The sequence below is a fragment of the Leptidea sinapis genome, chromosome 25 (genome assembly GCF_905404315.1).
Source record: "Leptidea sinapis chromosome 25, ilLepSina1.1, whole genome shotgun sequence".
NCBI lineage: Eukaryota > Metazoa > Arthropoda > Insecta > Lepidoptera > Pieridae > Leptidea > Leptidea sinapis.
This window is the reverse complement of record NC_066289.1, coordinates 12,379,969-12,399,569: the sequence shown is the minus strand read 5'-3', so window position 1 is coordinate 12,399,569 and position 19,601 is coordinate 12,379,969. Positions and strand designations below refer to the sequence as shown.

The following is a 19,601-nucleotide window of genomic DNA, read 5'->3' as shown; positions in this document are numbered from 1 at the left end:
AAAAATGAAAAATCTATCGAACAAACATTTATCTAAACTTAATAATTGCCGTCGAAATATAATCAGCAAAGAAACAGTAAAAAACTACACTACAATTTAAAAAAAAGTGATATATCACACCAAAGTAATATCAAACGCTGCCTGCCCGCGGAGCTATGAATCATCCGTGCTCACAGGGACGCGGTGGTTGCGACACAGTCATAGTGATACTCAATAGATGAACTTCTTTTTCGACAAGTAGGTACAAAATGACATTCACACTCATATGCATATTTAGCAGAACAGAAAAAAAATATTCAATATTCCATAAAAGACTGGCCTGTTAAGGTACCTACTTTTTTGCCTCGAACTCTCAATTGAAAGTTATATAACATTAGAAGGCAGTCTTCGATTGAATTTTGTTTCCCGCTAATAGTGATTTGTAACTTGTAAGAGTTCAGTCTGGGTTAAAATTGTAATTTTTAGTAAAAAAATATTTTTTCCAAACTAAGGATTGACAAGGCTGACAACACGAGGTATTTGGGTGATGGAATGCGAATGAATGGTCATATTTAGATCTATTGATTTTGAACTGATACTGATAACGGGACTATTCTATTCTTTAAGCCAAATGATTGTTATATAAATTGACTTAAAATAAGTTGTTAAAAACTAATACATAAGTTGTGGTAATATTTGTAGACAAATTTTCACGACAAACATTACGAATTCAGCGGCCAGCAAGCGTTTGACATTAGTATACTCTAAGGCGCTCAATCAAAAATAAGCTTACCTCTTGATAGAAGACGCGTCTGGAGTTGTAAGTGAAGTTGTACTGCTGATCCGCAACCATCAGCAGAATTGTAAATGGCAGCAGGAATGCTGCAGCAGCCAGGAACGCTACACACCTCCCCAGCCTTACCATCCCCGAACTTCGTCGACCGCGTTTGTTCATCACTAATTATTAGTTCACCGTTCACATTATATTTTTACCTATTTTAAACTTGCGTGTAGTAACTTCACAATGCAATCCTTGCCAGGCATTGTTCTATTAATTTACACACTAATGCACTATAGCCTTGATATAGTTGTGTCTAGATGGAGTATTGCCGTTAATTATAAATCGTTCATTGATTTTGATGGCCGTTCTTGTCAAACATTTGCACTCGCGTTTTCAATAACATTTTCGTCTCGGTGAATTACAAACTGATTTCAATATAATTTACTATGCGGTTTATCAGAATCATTAATAAATTAGCATTAATAATCGAGAAGGTAATATCTTCTTCTTCTATGATTGGAATGACATTGTACAATCTAATTATACAAAAATGGACGGTTAGCTATTTCGTAGAAATTTTGCTAATGACGAATCATTAATTGGTATAAATTAGAATCGATACAAAGAAAACAAACTCTCAAAATTATTTGTCAGACATTAAGTTAATTACAAAAAATAATATTTTGAACTTATAAGACAATGTTTGACAACATATGGATTCAGAAAGCAATAAGGAACGCTAATATATATGAATGCCACATTTAGACACAATATCAAGAAACCAAGTATCAATTTTGAATAATTTGCTCAAATAACTGTTACTAGTAATATTTAATTGAAAAATATTTGTTTCAATAACAATAGTAAAATAGTACAAACATGAGCCAGAAGGCCACCCTCTCCCATACCAATTATTATTAAAAGTACCAAAAATCTAGAGTTCACAATATTATAAGTCTACAAAAATATGTAAAAAAATATTAGAGGAACAGGATATCTGTGTGTGTGTGTTTTGTTTAGTTTTCTTGACTACTTCTTGTTTCATTTGTCACGCTTACGCAATATATTTTGGTAATATTGTTAAAAATATAGAAATAGAAAATATTTGAAAAATAAAATATTAAATTAAATTCACCAACAAAAATAACTATACCGTATGCCCGACCATCTACAGAACTGGACTCAGAGAGGAAATATCAAATGAAGAGTAAATTGCTTTTATACCCACTGTGCTAATACAACGTTATAAACAATTATGAAGCACTAACATCAATTTGCTCATGGCGTGTTATTGCTAATTTGCCTGTAGTAAATAACGTCCAATTCACATGACATGACTTTGTTCGTCGCCTTTTTGCCCAGGGGTCGGACGGATACATCTTTTTATTTATACAATGTCGTGTTTCGTTGTTTGTCCGCAATGAACTCCTGAACTACTGAACGGATTTTAATCAAATTTGCGCACGCTGCTTGTAGTTTGATCCAACTTAAGAGATAGAATAGTTTATATTTATATTCGTGACCCTTGGTGTTTCCTATTTTCAAATTTTATTTCTGTATAAATAATTTGTGACGCACAGTTTGACAGTTCTGCTGTGACATTATGCATTATAAGAACAGGGAGAAACGTAAAAATTATTTTTGTTGTTGTACTTATACAAATTTCGTAATTAACAGAAAATATTTAAAATGTTGATATGACATTTTGTGTTAGTAAGCATTTCATTAATTGATGAGAAGTGCACCGCTCACCAGCTAGTATAATATATCACTACATAATACTTATTATAAAACAAAGTCCTCCGCTGCGTCTGTCTGCTCGTGATAAACTCTAAAACTACTGGATAGCGTGGTTATCGCGATAGGTTTATACTTTTTTAAGGTTTTTGTAAACATTATTGTATACGATACATGTTGAAGGTGTCGAAAAAAATAAGCCGTCTGGGAGCTTTCAACGAAAACGCTATCTTTGTTATTATGTAACAAAATAATATTGGGTGGAATTGTGTATCTTTATAAGTTTACAGAAAAATCCGCGAGGGAATATGTCTATCTCTTAAGAATAACATGCTATATCCCTATTGACATTTAAAAAAATGGCAATAAAAAGCGGTAATGTAAAAGCTGTTTACACAAATATACTTATAATTTAATTTCTATAAATTAATAAAAAATCATTCAGAAATATGTTTTTGTTTCATTTTTACTCAATAACTTTTGCACGTTACCGATGTCTTTAGGCTACATTATACCCGAATACTAATATCATTGTTTATCTATTGACAGAGCAACGTATGTCGAATCAGCTAGTTTTTAGATAAATATCAAATCCGATATATAATATGCGATTTTTAATAAACTATCTAATTCAAAATCAAATATTTTTATTCAAAATAGGATTTAAAATCACTTATTGAACGTCAAAAACTACCACCCATTCAAAAGAGACTGCCTCAGACCTGAGAAGAATGGGCGCATGAAACTCAGCGGCCTTTTTTTTTAATATAAAATATGGATTACAATGTGATATCGTACAATAAAGATTTATAATTAAAGAGCCTGAGGGTGTTCGCTTTCTTCCCAGTCGTGTTATTAAGAAAATCGTTTATGCTATAGTAAGCTTTCCCACACAAACGTTTTTTAACAATTCTTTGAAATTTCTTAACACATTTGTTTTGTATATTTTCTGCGATCATATTGTAGAAGCATCTACATCGCCCAACAAAAGACTTACTAACTCGACCCAACCGAGTAACTAATACTCGCGGTTATCAAACAAATACCATTATAAGGTACAAACGGGCATTACGGCTTAATTTTTTTTACAATCTTGGTATAAATGTTTTAATAAATTATACTAGCTGTTACCTGCGACTTTGTCCGCATTTAGCAGTTTTACCATATTATTTGGTGTTTGAATGTCACGGCGTGCATATATACAAAACAATCTGTATCTGAATATCTCTCATCCTTAAAGCAGCGTTCCTAACAAACGTTTTCGTTCGACTGTTTTCTCTCTGACTCGCATCGCAAAACTGACTACTTAACGTTAATATAAATTATAATATAGCCTATGATACTCACATTTTTATATTATTTAATTAGAGTATGCCCATACCCGGGTTCATCAGCTTAAACTAAGTTTCATGTTTGTATATTACAATATTATATTGGTTAGCACTTCATTTTTCATTTGTTTTATATTTTTTATTTTTAGATTGGCAGCGAGCCCATTAGATTAAACCAAAATATATTTTCAGGTAAGAATATTTAAGAAACAATATCTGCAATCACTAGAATTAGCTCTATTCAAGTTTTTTCGTTGACGGACCAACTATATTAATGCATATGTCTCTTTTGAGCTCACACTGCATTCATGCATTGAGCATTCATTGTAAGAAATAAATTATGATTGAATGATAACATTACTTGTATCATTGCAGGAGTCGTGCAGTAGCAGTGCAGTGAAGATTTGTGGAATACGTCAACTAGCACTGTAACTGCACGACTGAATGACACGTGTAGCAGTGGAGTTGCAGTTCTAATAATAGCCGGCCAATTCTGTTAAATATAACAGAATTAGTCCTGCTGACTTTAAACGTTTTATCAAGCCGACTGATTACTATCATTGTTTCCGCCGGGACGAGCCGATAAAAATGTATTTTTATGAATATGTGACACAACAATAATTAATCTTTAATTTCATTGTTATAGTGTCCAACAAACGAATAACGGTTGTTTATTAAGTGTTTTACCATGCGATATAAGAAGTCGATAGGTTAAGTTATTAAGTTAAGGCTATTTTATTTAGGTTTAAGTTTTTTTAATAAAATTCACTAGCAATACTTAATATAAACTTTTCAGCAATTCATTAATTTGAAAATGTTAAGAAGAATCGACAGGAAACTTACCAATCGCTCTTTTTAAATCATTATTTAAACAAATATCTGTAATTAAATTAATAACAATAACATTTACATACATTAAGGTCAAATCAATTTTAAAGTTAATAACTAAAGACACAATTGGTCTCGAAGACCTATATATTATAATATAATATACTCGTATATACAAAAAGGAACATAAATACTTGTTAAATTTAAAATAATTCAACGTAATATTTTAAACGGTAGTCGTAATATTTGTTTATTTCAGTGTGGAGCGACCCTTCGAATATTTTCTCATACAATGTTATTAATAAAATTATTTTATAATGTATCTTTGTAGTAAAGTAGTCTTATTATTTGGTATCTATTTATATCAATGAATGCATGTTATTTGGTTGAGTTTTTGTGGCAGTCTTCGTCATGCAATGCATCTATTCAATGTCTGCTAATGGGAAAATATTGGTTTTCAGGAAATGTAAAAAAGATCTGGAATCAAACTGAGGAGCGGGGAGCCCTATAAGATGTGAATTTTTGTTAACGTTTGATTTTACTACCCGTCTATTTTTCATACAGTGCGCTAAAAACTATTATAAAGGAGTAAGCTCCACAAATCTATGATTATATATGTAAATGAATCAAGCTTCTATTCAATAAAACAAACATTTTCAAACCCCAAAAATTTTAAGCTCGCAACATTATAAGAAATTTGAAGTCCTCATCGTAAAAATGCGTTGGCTTCAGAGCACAGGATTCAAAATTCAGATGCAAGATTCGTCCACACATAAGTATACTTAATTCATAAATATTATGATAAGTTTTAATCGAAGACTGCCAAATGAATGATGCACAGTGTAATTATTATGTACTGCCATATAAAATCACAGAGCAGAATGACGAGAATTATGCAACTATTTATGCTGACATTATATTGTTAAAACGGGTTCCCAAGAATTCAGGGGTCATCAGAGTTTGCACTTTAGGTATTTTCGATTTAACAACAACATTTTTAATGGGATTACAGAAGTGTTATAGTAGTACGAATATCAACATATTTTAATGTATAGCATATGTTTATAGTAAAATTATATCTTGTATATGTACTGGTACCATTATTCTTATTCTGCCATAGGCACGTTTATTCAACGATTTTGTATTTTTTATTTTAATGAAAATAAGGGACGAGACAAGTAGGAAGTTCAGCTGATGGTGATTGACGCCCTACCCATTACAACGTAGTGCCGATCCGGATTCATGAAAAACCCAAAAATTCTGAGCGGCACTACAATTGCACTCGTCACCTTGAGACATATCTAAGGTGTTAAGTCTCATTTGCCTAGTAATTTCACTAGCTAAGGCGCCCTTCACACCGAAACACAGTAATGTTTACACATGATTCACGGCGGTAATAGGCGCCGTTGTGGTACCCTTAATTTAGCCGGCTTACTTTGCAAAGGAGCCTCCCACTGATAAAAGGTAGGCAACGCACTGATGGTTCCTCTGATGTTACAAGAGAGTATGGGCTGCGGTGATCACTTACTTTAACAACACCCATATTTTTCAAATTCAAATATTTTTATTCAAAATATGATTCAAATTCACTTATTAAACGTCAAAAACTATCATCCATTAGAAATAGACTGCCTCAGACCTGAGAAGAACGGGCGCAAGAATCTCAGCGGGCTTCTTTTTTATAAAAATATGGATTAAAATGTAAATAACGAGATGACAATTGTTACACATGAACGTACTCATCATTGTGGTAATCACATAATAATATATGTCTCACGCTCAATCGAAAACGTCCGATGCGACCCGATTCGCGCGCGCAGCTTCCAAGAAATATAGAAGATTCCACTGCTTTTACCACCTCTCCCCTAAATATTCTTTTGACCTCCTCCATAAAAAAACCTATCGTAACCGATTTTCATTAACAAGTCGTAAAAAGTCAACCACATAGGCGTTATGTCCTTAGTATCTTGAATATACAACTACTAGCTAACGCACACATTGAGAAATCAAAATTGATTACGCACTATCTGGCTGTCAGCTCGTCTATACGCTGATATATCGTAAGTCTATGCGTTAGATTTATAAAAGAGAGAGACGGAACATTAATAGCAGTTGTGAAACAATCCAACTGAGGCAAGATAAAATATATATTATGTATTGTGCACATCACACGTATTTAAATTTATACGCGGGTTAAATATAATCTTTTATTTAATTATAATAATTATTATAATTAAAGTTTTTGCGATAATTTTCTTATATTGCCATTCAAAACTTATTTCTTGTTGGCGGCGGCTTTATATGCCTCACCGTCCGTTCTTTTTTATTTAATTTGATCCTATGAGATACTTAGGGATTTCTATAAATTTGATTTTTGCACAATCACAAATTCGCGCAGGAATCCGAGTCCTTTATAAACGTTGTTGGGACAATTTCCAACTTATACCGTTACGTAGAGTAACAATATTACGAAAAAATTCATTACAATCTTTTTAACGAAAGCAAATATAACAAAAAAATATAATAAAGACTTTTTTTTTTAAATTATACTACGTATGCCGTGTGTTCTTTTAACATTATCGAAACCAAAAAAGTAGTTTATAGAGTTTTTGTATGTTTGTCTGTATAAAGTATATCCGGGCAAAATGCGAAAACGACGATTAGATTTTATTCAAACTTTGCATGAACATTAGTTATATACACAATACAGGTTACATAATGCAGATATCGTAGTTTTGCTGGTTTATAGCGTCCACACGGACGTAGTCAAGGAAAGCAGCTAGTTAAAGAATTTAAACATAGTAAATTGTTCAGTTAGAATTAAAAGAAGTAAATTATTTATAGTACGAATGTTGCATTTGGCCAAGTATAGTTTTGTATAGTTTGTGAGAATTGTTATATAAACTTTCAAGTAGTAAACGAAAGTAGAAAGTACATCGTCCATTGAATTGTTGGCTTCGAACAATAAACTGAAGTGTATCGTAGAACAGTTGGTTCTACGAAGTTAATATTATGATTCACAAAGTGATTCCGAAGGTCAACCGGTGACATTATCCTCACAGGACTTCGACTAACAGCTTCTCAAGGTCATCTAGTTCATTTTTTATTTGCTCAGTTGATTGAAATAGGTAAACTATTTATAGGTACTTATATTAAAACTAAGCAGAAGAATCACAATGAAATATCAAGTTCAAATTAAGACTGGGAAAAGGGGGGGTGATGTGTATTTTGTCCGATGTTTGTGTGAGAGAGACGACAACTATTTTATTTGTTGTATAACATACATATGAATCATATGTAATTATGACTTTTATTTTTTTATTTATGGAAGAGGAGGACAAACGAGCGTACCGTCTCCTGATGTAAGGTATCACCGAGGCCCACATTCTCTTGCAACACCAGAGGAAAAAGGCACACTATTCCCTCACCAAGTTCTGATCCTTATTTTGTTTATAAAATGGTTTATTGCAAAATAATGGTCTTATAGCTTGTTTCAATAGCTTTCAGATAAACTCATTCAAATCATCCTAATTATAAGCAATCTATTGCTACATGTAAAATAATACGCATTGACAGAACGAGCGAGCGACATAATCGCGTCGATCTCAGCCATACCGTACGATCAGAGTTTCGGAAAGAAAGGCTGCCGCAACGACGGTTCTCAAAGCCATGGTCTGAGAAGAAAATCTTTAAGCTTTCAGTCAGTTCAAATTAATTTCTAAAAAAAAACTTCGCTTACGAATGTCAAATACCATTTACCACAAGTTCGGAAAAATTAAGTTTAATGAAAAGATGTGGCAAGAAATTTTCAGTCTGTCATTTTTTATCAATTCCCAATCAAAATTTACTAGACTATCCCCTGAACATTATATTAAATAAGTATAATATTTATTTATTTATTTATTTAAGATTACCTACAGAAACTACAACATACATTCCACTATAATTACAGCATACTTAAAAAACTGATAATTGCGATTCTACTTACAGGCAATCGGACATGTATGAAACATAATTTTATGACGATTGTTTGTATCTAACAAATATTTTACATTTACTTCTACACATATAAGAAGAAAAATATATAAGAACATATTTAAATTAAATTAGTAAATAAAAAAACACATACTTTTTGACGTTAATTGTCGGCTAGATACTAATAACGTATTATATAAATCTAAAACATATTCTACAACTATTTCTACACAAATAAAAAGAAAGGTACACTTAAAGAACAAATTTATATTAAATTAGTATTTAAAAAATTACAAAGCCTACGCCTAAATTCATTTTCAGAATTATGGTTAATGTCTAAACCCTCAATCCTTGAAGATAGATAATTGTATGACCGCGAAAGCCTTACTAAAGTTGAATTGGCTCCAAGCCTCGTTCTGCGGAGTGGGATTTTAAACAATGCAGTTGCCTTACGAGGAGGTCGATGGGGAATATTGATGTCAAACAAACTCAATAGAGCAGGACACTCAATTTTACTGTTTATTATTTTGTACAGAAAAGTCATATCTAAGTATAAACGGCGGGATTTTAATGAAAGGGTTTGAAAATGACGCAAACGATCGTTATACGAGATCAAGTCTCGTACGTCAGGCGTACGGTAGGTGAGGTAGCGGATTATTTTCTTTTGAAGCCTTTCAATCCTGTCACTGTGGATATTATAGTCAGGGCACCATACTTGGGAACAGTATTCCAACTTAGATCTCACAAAGCTATTAAAAAGGACTCTTATTGTGGATATTTTTCTAAAATCTTTGGCGTTTCTCATTACAAATCCTAGAGACTTAGAGGCTGATGCAAGGATGTTGTCAACATGCTCAATAAAATTAAGTTTAGAATCAAGTGTTACTCCCAAATCGCGTATGCTATGGACTTTAGTGATTCTTTCATTTAGGATACTGTATTGTGACATTTATTTTTCAGCCTAAGCAGGCGTATGAGATTAGGTGGAAACCAAACAGGATATTTACAGCTGCGTGATTTGGTTTTAGGCACGTGCTTTTCAATTACAGATTCTAGAATTATATAAAATTTTTCAATCATTATATTAACATTCTTGCATTTGTTCAGTTCTTCAAGCCAATTCACTTGGTTGAGGTTATTTATAATATTTGTAAAGTTAGATTTGAAGAAATTGTATCTGTATCGAGATTTCATGAAACTGTTGTATTTTGGTAAGCTAGTACGGATATTAATATGAAGCGGAGGGTGATATGGGTCTACATCCCGCAATGGAGATACGCATTCAGTTACTGTTACTGTATGTTCATTGCCCAATACGAGGTCGAGAGAATTGCCCTTAAAGTTTAGCACACCATTACATTGAGTGAAACCACTCACTTGGAGAAAATCAATAAATAACCTATTAATGGCAGAGTTTCCATTGTTGGCAATATTTGTGCTACCGTCTTCGGAAAACCACGTGATTGATTTCAAATTTAAATCGCCTAGTATTAAGGTGGAGTCTTCATATGATTCGGGAAGGGAATCTAGAACCATATTGACATTTTCAATAAATGCTTCAATTGTTGTCTTGCTAACAGGTGGTGGAAGATAAATGCCACATAAATTAAGTTTTTTTATTCCTCCTGTATAGGAGTCAGTATTGACTGAGACCCATAAATCCTCATTATTACTTTCCCATTCAAGCTGCCGTTGAGACTGGAGCAGTTTAGATACAGCTATGAGAACTCCTCCACCCGACTTTTTATGTTTCGCTAAGGCACAAGTTTCGCGATCCCTTCTGTAAACCACATATCGATCATCAAGGATTTCGGAATCAAAAACGCTACTGTTCAGCCATGTTTCAGTTAAGACAATTAGATCAAAATTATTACAAATAACTCGCTGTCGAAAATTTTGTAGAGTACAGTTTAGACCTCTAACGTTTTGATAGTAGCAACTAAGGGATTTGACTTTGTTTGAATATAACTGAGGGATAACCATTCAAGCTAAGCAGTAATATTGTTTAGGCAATCGGAATCTTTAATATACTTATAATTAGAATTAGGACACTTACGCATAAATATTTTACCGTTTTTGACCCAAACAAATCTGTAATTAAGTTCTCTAGCTTTTATGCGGGCTTTGGCGTGCAATGTTTTAACTGCAAGTGGCAGATGCTCACCAATGTAAATGGGTTTTTTTTCACCGCTAATACCTAGATGGCTTGTGTTCAATTTGTCTTCGTTGCACTTCACTTTTCTATTGAAATTTAGAGCAGCGGCAAAAAATGAGTCACGAATCCTAGGGCTAGAAAACTTCACGAGGACGGTTCGTGGTCGAGAGGATTCCTTGTTAGTCTTAGCAATCCTTGAACATGCAACTAAGTCCGTATTGGATAGATTAAAATTTATTGCGGTAGCAAGTTGATTAATTGTGGTTGGTAGACTTTCAGTTTTGAATTCAGGGATGCAGTGAATTTCTATGTTTGCTGCACGGGATTGTGTTTCCATAGACACTAATCTGGTTTCCAAAGCCCTTACTACTGTTGTCAGGTTTACGTTATCAGTTTGAAGCTGGTTAATTAACTTGGTTTTTTCAGACAGATCTGTGACAGTAGCTTCGTACTTCTGCTCGAGAAAATTCAAGGAAGCTGTGATGCAGGACACTTGATCAATAACTTGCTTTGTTTCAGACTTTAGACGTTCCAAAATATTTATTTTGAATGAATCCAGCACCGAGTTTAACTCTTCACGAATAATCCTACGTAAGGCTTCAGGACCTACGGCGGAGGTTGCGTTGGTTAATATGCTTTCTGAGGTGGTTTCACGTGGTAGCGGAGATCCCCTAACCGGTGTATTGGTATTATCTTTTTTTGGGCGGGCGCATGCTGGGCAGGACCATGTAGCCTTATACTGTTCACTCAGGTCAGTGAAGAGTATTTTTGTAGTGTTAATACAAGCGTGGTGGTATTTCTTCTTGCAGATGTGACAAATTACGAATTCTATAGAGTTTAGTTGTCTGTTACAACATTCAAATTTGGTTTTCATTAGCGGCATTATACAAAATTAAGTAAAAAAAAAATATACAAATACAAAGAAAAAAAGAGAAAAAAAAAAAAAAATTATGGTGACGGTGACGGTATTGAAGCGTATTCTTTGTTATACTGTGAGTAGCTATTGATGCGATACTAATGCTTGTGAATATTTGTATGATATGACGGTGATTGGTCTTGAGTGACAGGTGACAGCTATTCATTGACGTTAATTGTTTTGAGCAATATCACTGTGATTTTTAGAATCACCCTCATATAAAATGTCAATTATTATCTTTTCACATAAATAAAACTTTTGTTTTGAATTTCGAAACAACGTTTATACTTGTAATCACTTACGTTTAACTTAGAAAATGGTATATTCAGAGTCACACACTTCGTAGAACTTCACAAAACTAGTTTCTTTAACTGAACTGACTATATTACAATTTTAAAACGTTTTTTATCGCGGAGCCGACGTGAACCGTGTCAGTGTTTTTTTTATAACATGTATATACAATATGTTACGCAAAGTTGTTATTTTTAATAGATGGTTAATATTTAATAGTTTAAAATAATATTTTCGCATGAGAACGTATTTTTATTTCATATTTAAGGTTTGTTAAAATTATTATGGCAATTATAAAAATTTTTGGTAAAATATTTTTGCAGTTACATAAATATGTTTGCAAAGTCGATTTACTTCTGTCTCTTAATATGTTATTGTTTTACTCGGATGATCTAGAAATAAACTTCCGTAGATTTATGTCTCAAAATTGAAAGACTTCATAACCTTTCCCCTTCGTATGTGTTATATTATAATTAATATATATTTTGGGAATATATGGAGAGAAAATATGTTTAGCTCACAGCTGAGGTGCGTTTAGAAATTATGAGGGAACAGTTAAATACCCAAACACATTAATACCGGTTAAATCTTTTTTAGTAATACATATTTTTGCAAAGATTCATACTTAACAGAGTCCATTGGTTCAATAATACAGAATGTAATTTTTTTTGAAAAATCATTCAGATCGATTTCCGTCAAAGTTTCAAGAAATTAAAAAAGTATATGCAGTTATTGGTTTCTTATAAATCGTTCTCGTCACTTCTCATTGAAGCTCAATCTTTTCCGAAGTGGTGGTCATTTCCTTTATCTAAATAAATAAAGTGATTTTGATTTGATTTGATTATAGCGTTATGGAAGGGATATTATTTAAAAATACTTTGCTAAGATACCCAGACAAGTAAGAGTAAGAGGGTTTAGTACTAGAATAGTATTAGTATTGTCAAAATAACAACGTTTTTTGGAATATAACAATGTTGTAAACTCTAAATCTTTGTTAAATACAAAGTTATCACGTTTATATAATAAACTTTTTGTGAACTCCATGAAATGCGAAACTTGAGTATTGAACTTGCCACAGGAATCTACGCCGCAGGCTATATCTAAGTAGGTACATATAAAATAATATATTAATGTTGTAGTACCTACTGATACTACACCAGTTGTTATATTCTTAGAGTATAGATGTATAAGATTTTTATAATAATATAACCTACCTAGGGATAATCTATATCTAAATACTCGTAAGTTGTTGAGTGCCTCGTTTGTCCTTCCCACGATAATATCTAAATCTAATCAGGTACTTTCTTAATAGCCATTTAGTCGGGTCGGGGTTCACCTGTTAGTAGGTAGGGTCACCGTGTCAATATCGATAGGGCACCGTCAATCGAGTCTATTCATTGAGCTTACAGAAATTTAGCAAAATATAGCAGGTACGTGCAAATCAACACACATTTGACGGACGTTAATAATTATGTGATAATATTTTTTAAATTTATTTAAAAATTAATTTACGTAACAATTAACCAAGCGTAGTACCCACTCGTCAAATTGTCATTTCAATCAAAGAGCGAAAACCGTATCTAAATACACAAGATTTAATCAACTATGAATAGAAAACAGTAATTTAAATTTCAAACAGAATCATCGGAATACCACAATCTCTAAAGATTTACATTAAACTCTTCCATATATCTCTACTCACTTACGAAAGACAACACAATTGATTTAAAATAAATTATAAAAATCTCACTTTAACAACGGCACAACACACATAACCTTTGAGCAAATTATGCAAAATTGTTTGTTTATAAATAAAGCTATTGCATTATCGCAGATGTCAAAACGGATACGAAATGACTTGGGACATACATCCACGCCGTAACACTGTCGCGGTTATACTACCGTAAGCCGTATCGACCTCTTGACAATGAATGGAGGGACCGAATACTTTGGCACGGCGTTCACTGCAAGAAGCGTACTGCAGTGCAGCATTTTCTTGGCAAAGTATCCTGGCAACAGCAGCTCTGAATGCCAAAACGGAATGACTAATGCATAACAATCGTCGCATTCCCTTGCGTATTCTAATTTCATTTAAAAATCACACGCATGCGTGCCGGTAAGTTGTCTCAACTCCTAAACGGCTAACAGATGGTGTAACCTTGTTCCCAGGAGCTCACGATGATTGTTTGACTGCGTGTGTATGTTCGTATGTCGGTAAGTGCGGGAATAAATTACGCCGTCGTCCAACAATTTAACAATGATAGCAATCCTTCTTGTTACAGCTGGGTATATTTATGTCAAAGTGTTACAAATCGGTGCGTTTATACTGTAAATAAAACACGATATCGGACTTTGATGGTAAAATTAATCAAATAATATAAAAATTTACAAAACAAAGGGAGTCTTGGACTGTTTCTATATTTGGTCACGATCCTCCATCAGCCATCGCCTCCCCTCAACCATATTTTAGGAATGGGGATAAACACACTCACGTCACCGCCACAAGTTGTAAATGAAATGAAATTTTATTTGCAGGAAACATTGTACTTAAGATGTTAACAATATAATGGATAATCCAATATGTTTCGTCAATTGACATGCAAAATATGTTACAAAATTGTCTAAACACTACTCGTACTGTTATACCGAAACATGTCGGATTTTACAATGATATCAATAATATTTATAAAATGAAATTTTAAGATATTATAATATGAGACGTAAATAACTTAATAATTCATTTAGTACCTATGTATAATATTAACAAATTCAATGTCATAAAAGTATATTAATTTACATATATATATATTATTATCAAATAGACTAATTCATTTTGTATTGAAAGTTACTTAAATGTCCAAGCATTTTATACCTTTTAATAATTTCATTTTATTCCCACAATCTAGATAATGCTCATGAGATAATGAACTGTTCGACTCTGACTATGCAACCTGTCGGGTTATTATAACATTTATGCCTAATGTATGTAGGCTGGTGTTCTTAACATGCAATAGAAAGCTGAAATCTGTTAAGCAGGTAAGTTAAACCGTTCCGCGTGCTATACGTGCTGCAGCACCTAGCAGCTACGTACCAAGTCACGTCATACCACGATCACGTAAAATAAAATATTAATCAACTAGAACTGTAGTGACAAAGGTAAGATAACTTTAATTCGCGTTTATTAATTTCACAGTTTGTGCTACATTTGCATATCTGCAATCTTTATCTTTTACACATAAAAATTATTGTTCGAATGATTTATCCAGATTACTTTGTCTTTTTTTTGTCCTCAGCCTCTCTGTATTGTGATGTGCTGTTTTGCTCTGAGATTTCATTTAAATAAAACACTATTTAAAGGATTAAAACGCGTGTAATTTTATCTGTTTTTACATTACTTTCGTGACCTTTTCAGGAGGAACTCATGATATTTCATGCCAAATTATCACAAGATTTACGAGACGCCTCTATGATTTTCCACAAAGACTTATTTTTACCCGATTGCGTGAGTCAAATTATTTTTATGGGATTATTTTTGAAGTTGTACTTCTTTAGGCGCGTTATGAAAAAATGATGATAGTAAAAATTTTAAGATGCGCGCGCATTACTGTAACACAAAAGTAACAAGTTGAAGTTGGTTCCTAAAATTTTCTGACGTTTGCGACATTTAAATATTAGAACCTACTAAGCAAACTAGTCTTACCTGATATAATGTAAAACATGAACCGCCATGGACATAAGGAATAACAGAGGTCAAGAAATGCATTACCGGCTTTTGAGATGGAAGTTTATTTTAGAATTTAAGATCCCTAAGTCATACTGGTGCGGGAATACAACACAGCAGATCATTTCTCAAAGTGAAACACACGATTAGGAACGCCAGAAACAACGGAACATTTTTCAATTTGAGATTTGTAAATTATAAAAATTGAAATGGAGCAACTTTCAATCTTTAGTATTCCCACTTAAATAAATCGGGGCTAAAAATTTGTTAGCAACAATGTGTATGATGTAAACATTGTGACAACCGTTTCGGAGACTACTAATCAACTCAAGGCGAAACATGGGTTAATTGAACTATGCGAGCATTCATGTTTGGCATTGGGAGGGCTTCATAGGAAGAAAGATGGATTCATACTGGAAAATCATACTCGGTATGTACTATATTAATGCTGATATAGATATAATGAAGTATACTTCCTTACAAAAATTACGATTCTATTATATTTCAATACTTAAAACATGTACATTTAATCATATCAATCATAATATATCATTTAATAATATCATTCATCAAAATAAATTGATTTAATTAATCATATCAAAGACAATCTTCGCGAATTAAATCTTTATTTAATTTACATACTACACGAACTAACTATGCACAAAATGCCTTCATTCATCGTTCTTGTTCAGTACCTATACAACAAAGAATTCTGTTCAATTGATTACTTTTCAGGGTCGATACAGAAGTTGATTGAACAAATTAAGACAATGTCTTAGTTTTAATTTATTCTCATTAGTATTAAATAATATTGCATCTCTTTATTAACTTAATAATGTATGCTATTATTAATATTATTACTAAAATCATCTATAATTTTCTATATTTTTTTTTTCTAATTTTCAATTCAATATATTTAATTAATATTTATTATTTTCATTACAAATAGGTACTTTTAAATTGTAATTAATTTGCTCGCATTTTTCTATGTACTATTTAATTGTGGAAACTTTTATTGGTCAGTGATTTATATTAAGTTTTATTTTTTAAGTGTATTAAGTTGTTGTTTGTTTCCCGAATAAAATAAAATAAATCAATAGATGGTAGTGTCTCCAGGCAGCCAGACTGGCTAATTCGTTGGCAGCGCCTGGATTTAGCAACCTTACTAATATTATAAAGACGATAGTTAGTAACTTTGGATGTTTGTTGCTCTTTCATACCAAAATGGCTGAAACGGTTTGCCTGAAATTTGAAATAGTTATGGCTTTTACCTTGGAATAGGACATCATCTTCAGTTTATTATTTTGTAGCTGACCTATAAATACCTAATATATTTTATTGCTACAACAACATGTTATCACGCTACATCCATTATTTTTTGCTGCTCTATAGCGTGTACGGGGACGACGTCACGAGCTTGCTGCCCGTACCAATATACTTTTAAATCATGATTTTTTTTTATCAAGTAAGCCATTTAATAAGTAAAATGTTTTATCCGCGAGTGGAACATCTACAAAAAAAGTCCTATTATTTTTCATGCACTAACCAATACGCTAGTAAAACCACAGAGTACTTGCTAGAGAGAAGACGAAAATTGTGACAACAAGACGTTCGTCTGTTGGTAAGCGATTAACCATGCCCTATGCAGTGCCACTCAGGATATTGAAAAAAACAAAATTGCTTGCTGCTTGTCCCTTTGAGTTTTGAGATGTTAAGTCTTTGAGATGTTAAGCTCTAATAAGGCCCAGTAACTTTAATAGCTACGGTGAACAGAAGCAATCCTTGCACAATTCTACTACTAGCCAGTAACCCTCCCACTGAAAAGATTTAATATGTACCTCAGTGTCACTGTGAAACCGCTTCCATGAAGTCATTATAGAAAATCCTCAAAATATTGGCAAACATTTGGATATTTAATTCATGGCTACAGTAGAAACTATTGGAGGAAGCTAAGAAATACAAAGTAAATGTATCCGATACCTACGCATTTCCCTCGAAGTTGGACAAGATTGTTTTTACATATGAAGTATAAAATGTTACAGACGGGTTTCACTTAAATTACTTTTGGATTTCGCAATATTCTTGACTACAGATAGGATTAAGCCCACGAACCATTGTTATTCTAGCTGTCCAATGTCCTCGACTCGAAAAATTTAATGTAATATAATATTCATTTCGTAAGACTCATGATAAGAGATTCGGTATATCCCAATGTTATCAGTACATTGATAAACATATCAATCACACAAAATATGTCAAGCTGTGCTACTGTAACACATGTGATGTTTTTATGATAGCCATCAAAGGGCTATTTGGGTCACATGATAGTCATCCCTCCCCCTTCCCACATTTCATCGATAATAATAATGAATAATAATCATTAACGTCATAAACAGAAATATTACTGCCAATAAGCTAAATATTCTGCAGTAGATCAGTTGGAGTTTCGGTTATTTCTTCATGATAAATGCGGTAGAAGATACGCAAAGACGCTTCTTTGCGTATACACATCGCTATGTGTATACGCAACACTAAGTGATATAGCCGTTTACAGAGCACTGGATCTCTGACAGTTCAAGTAGCTCTGCGATGGACTTGGTCAAATGTTTCGAGCTGACACTGGGGTGCGTCAGACCAGAGATACGGCAATACTTCATAATATGTACTTTGGAGAGCGCTAGAGTGTAGGCTGAGTTGAAGTATTGCCGTGCTCTATTAATGACCCCAGCTTCTCGCAAGCCACTTTGGCTTTGTCTTACAGATGGCCGCAGAATTGCCAATCGCTCGAGATTTCCTCACCCAGTATTCCGATACAAGGCGCATGGCCCGTGTACATCATATCTCCAGTACCTACTGTCTCTGTCTTTCTCATTTCTTCCAATTCCAATTTTTGTTGTCGTTAGTTATATGTGGACCCTACCTTATTTCTAAAGTGCTCAGATCGTACTCCACCGGGAAGTTAATGTGGCCTCTATACTTTTTTTACCCCTGATCGCGTTAGTGCAAAATTTCATGATAATTGGGAGTGGGAGGCTCCTTTGCACAGGATGCCGGCTAGATTATGGGTACCACAACGGCGCCTATTTCTGCCGTGAAGCAGTAATGTGTAAGCAATACTGCGTTTCGGTCTGAAGGGCGTCGTAGCTAGTGAAATTAAGTCAAATGAGACTTAACATCTTATGTCTCAAGGTGACGAGCGCAATTGTAGTGCCGCTCAAAATTTTTGAGTTTTTCAAGAATCCTGAGCAGCACTGCATTGTAATGGGCTGGGCGTATCAATTACCATCAGCTGAACGTCTTGCTCATCTCGTCCCTTATTATCATAAAAAAAAATGGTTGAATAGTGAGGCGTGAAAGTATAAAATACATAAAGCTAAAATACTTTTGTTGCTGAGATCTATAGAGCGCACTTTGCTCTGACTACACTTACGTAAAACTTTGCTGAGTATCATAAAACGCAAACTTAATATTTGCATTGAGCTGTCTTAGCCTGTCTCAGCTTAATTTCAGCAGTCAAATGACTATAAAAATGTTATAAAAAACTATGCTAAGCTTACACTCAGCTAAGTTTTACGTAAGTACCTAAAATCTGAGCAAAGTCTAAGTACGCTCTATAGATCTCAGCCCCAGTCTTCGAACTATTGCAGAATATCAGATATAGCCCGTTCAGCCACAATAGGTTCTACCTTCAATGAGTATAACAGTTCTAAAGAATTGCAAAAAGTGACTCAAACGGCTCGTATGTAGATCGCACCAAGTTAGCATGTGAAGCTCTGTTCCACTTGTTTTCAGTGTCAATAGGCCGCTAGCTATTTCCAATGAACCGCTATAAATTACAATAGACACATGTGCTGCGACACGCTACGTAAACAATAATAATACTGAGA

The 19,601-nt window shown here is 33.4% G+C and overlaps 1 protein-coding gene across 9 annotated transcripts in view; it reads right to left on the bottom strand.

Annotated features, from left to right (window-relative positions):
• Positions 1-13,960, bottom strand: part of LOC126971948 (carbohydrate sulfotransferase 11) — a 59,408-nt gene extending 45,448 nt beyond the window's left edge. For 2 of the 9 annotated variants that reach the window (XM_050818470.1, XM_050818479.1), the window contains exons 1-2: positions 13,744-13,910; positions 773-1,296 (exon numbers count right to left, since the gene is read on the bottom strand). In XM_050818470.1, the coding sequence (XP_050674427.1) occupies positions 773-934 (162 nt within the window). In that variant the 5' untranslated portion in view covers positions 935-1,296; positions 13,744-13,910. Of the gene's footprint in view, positions 1-772; positions 1,297-13,695; positions 13,714-13,743 lie in introns of those variants that run through there. The other 7 variants (XM_050818477.1, XM_050818473.1, XM_050818475.1 and 4 more) reach the window with 7 other exon arrangements.
• Between the last annotated feature and the right edge of the window lie 5,641 nt (positions 13,961-19,601).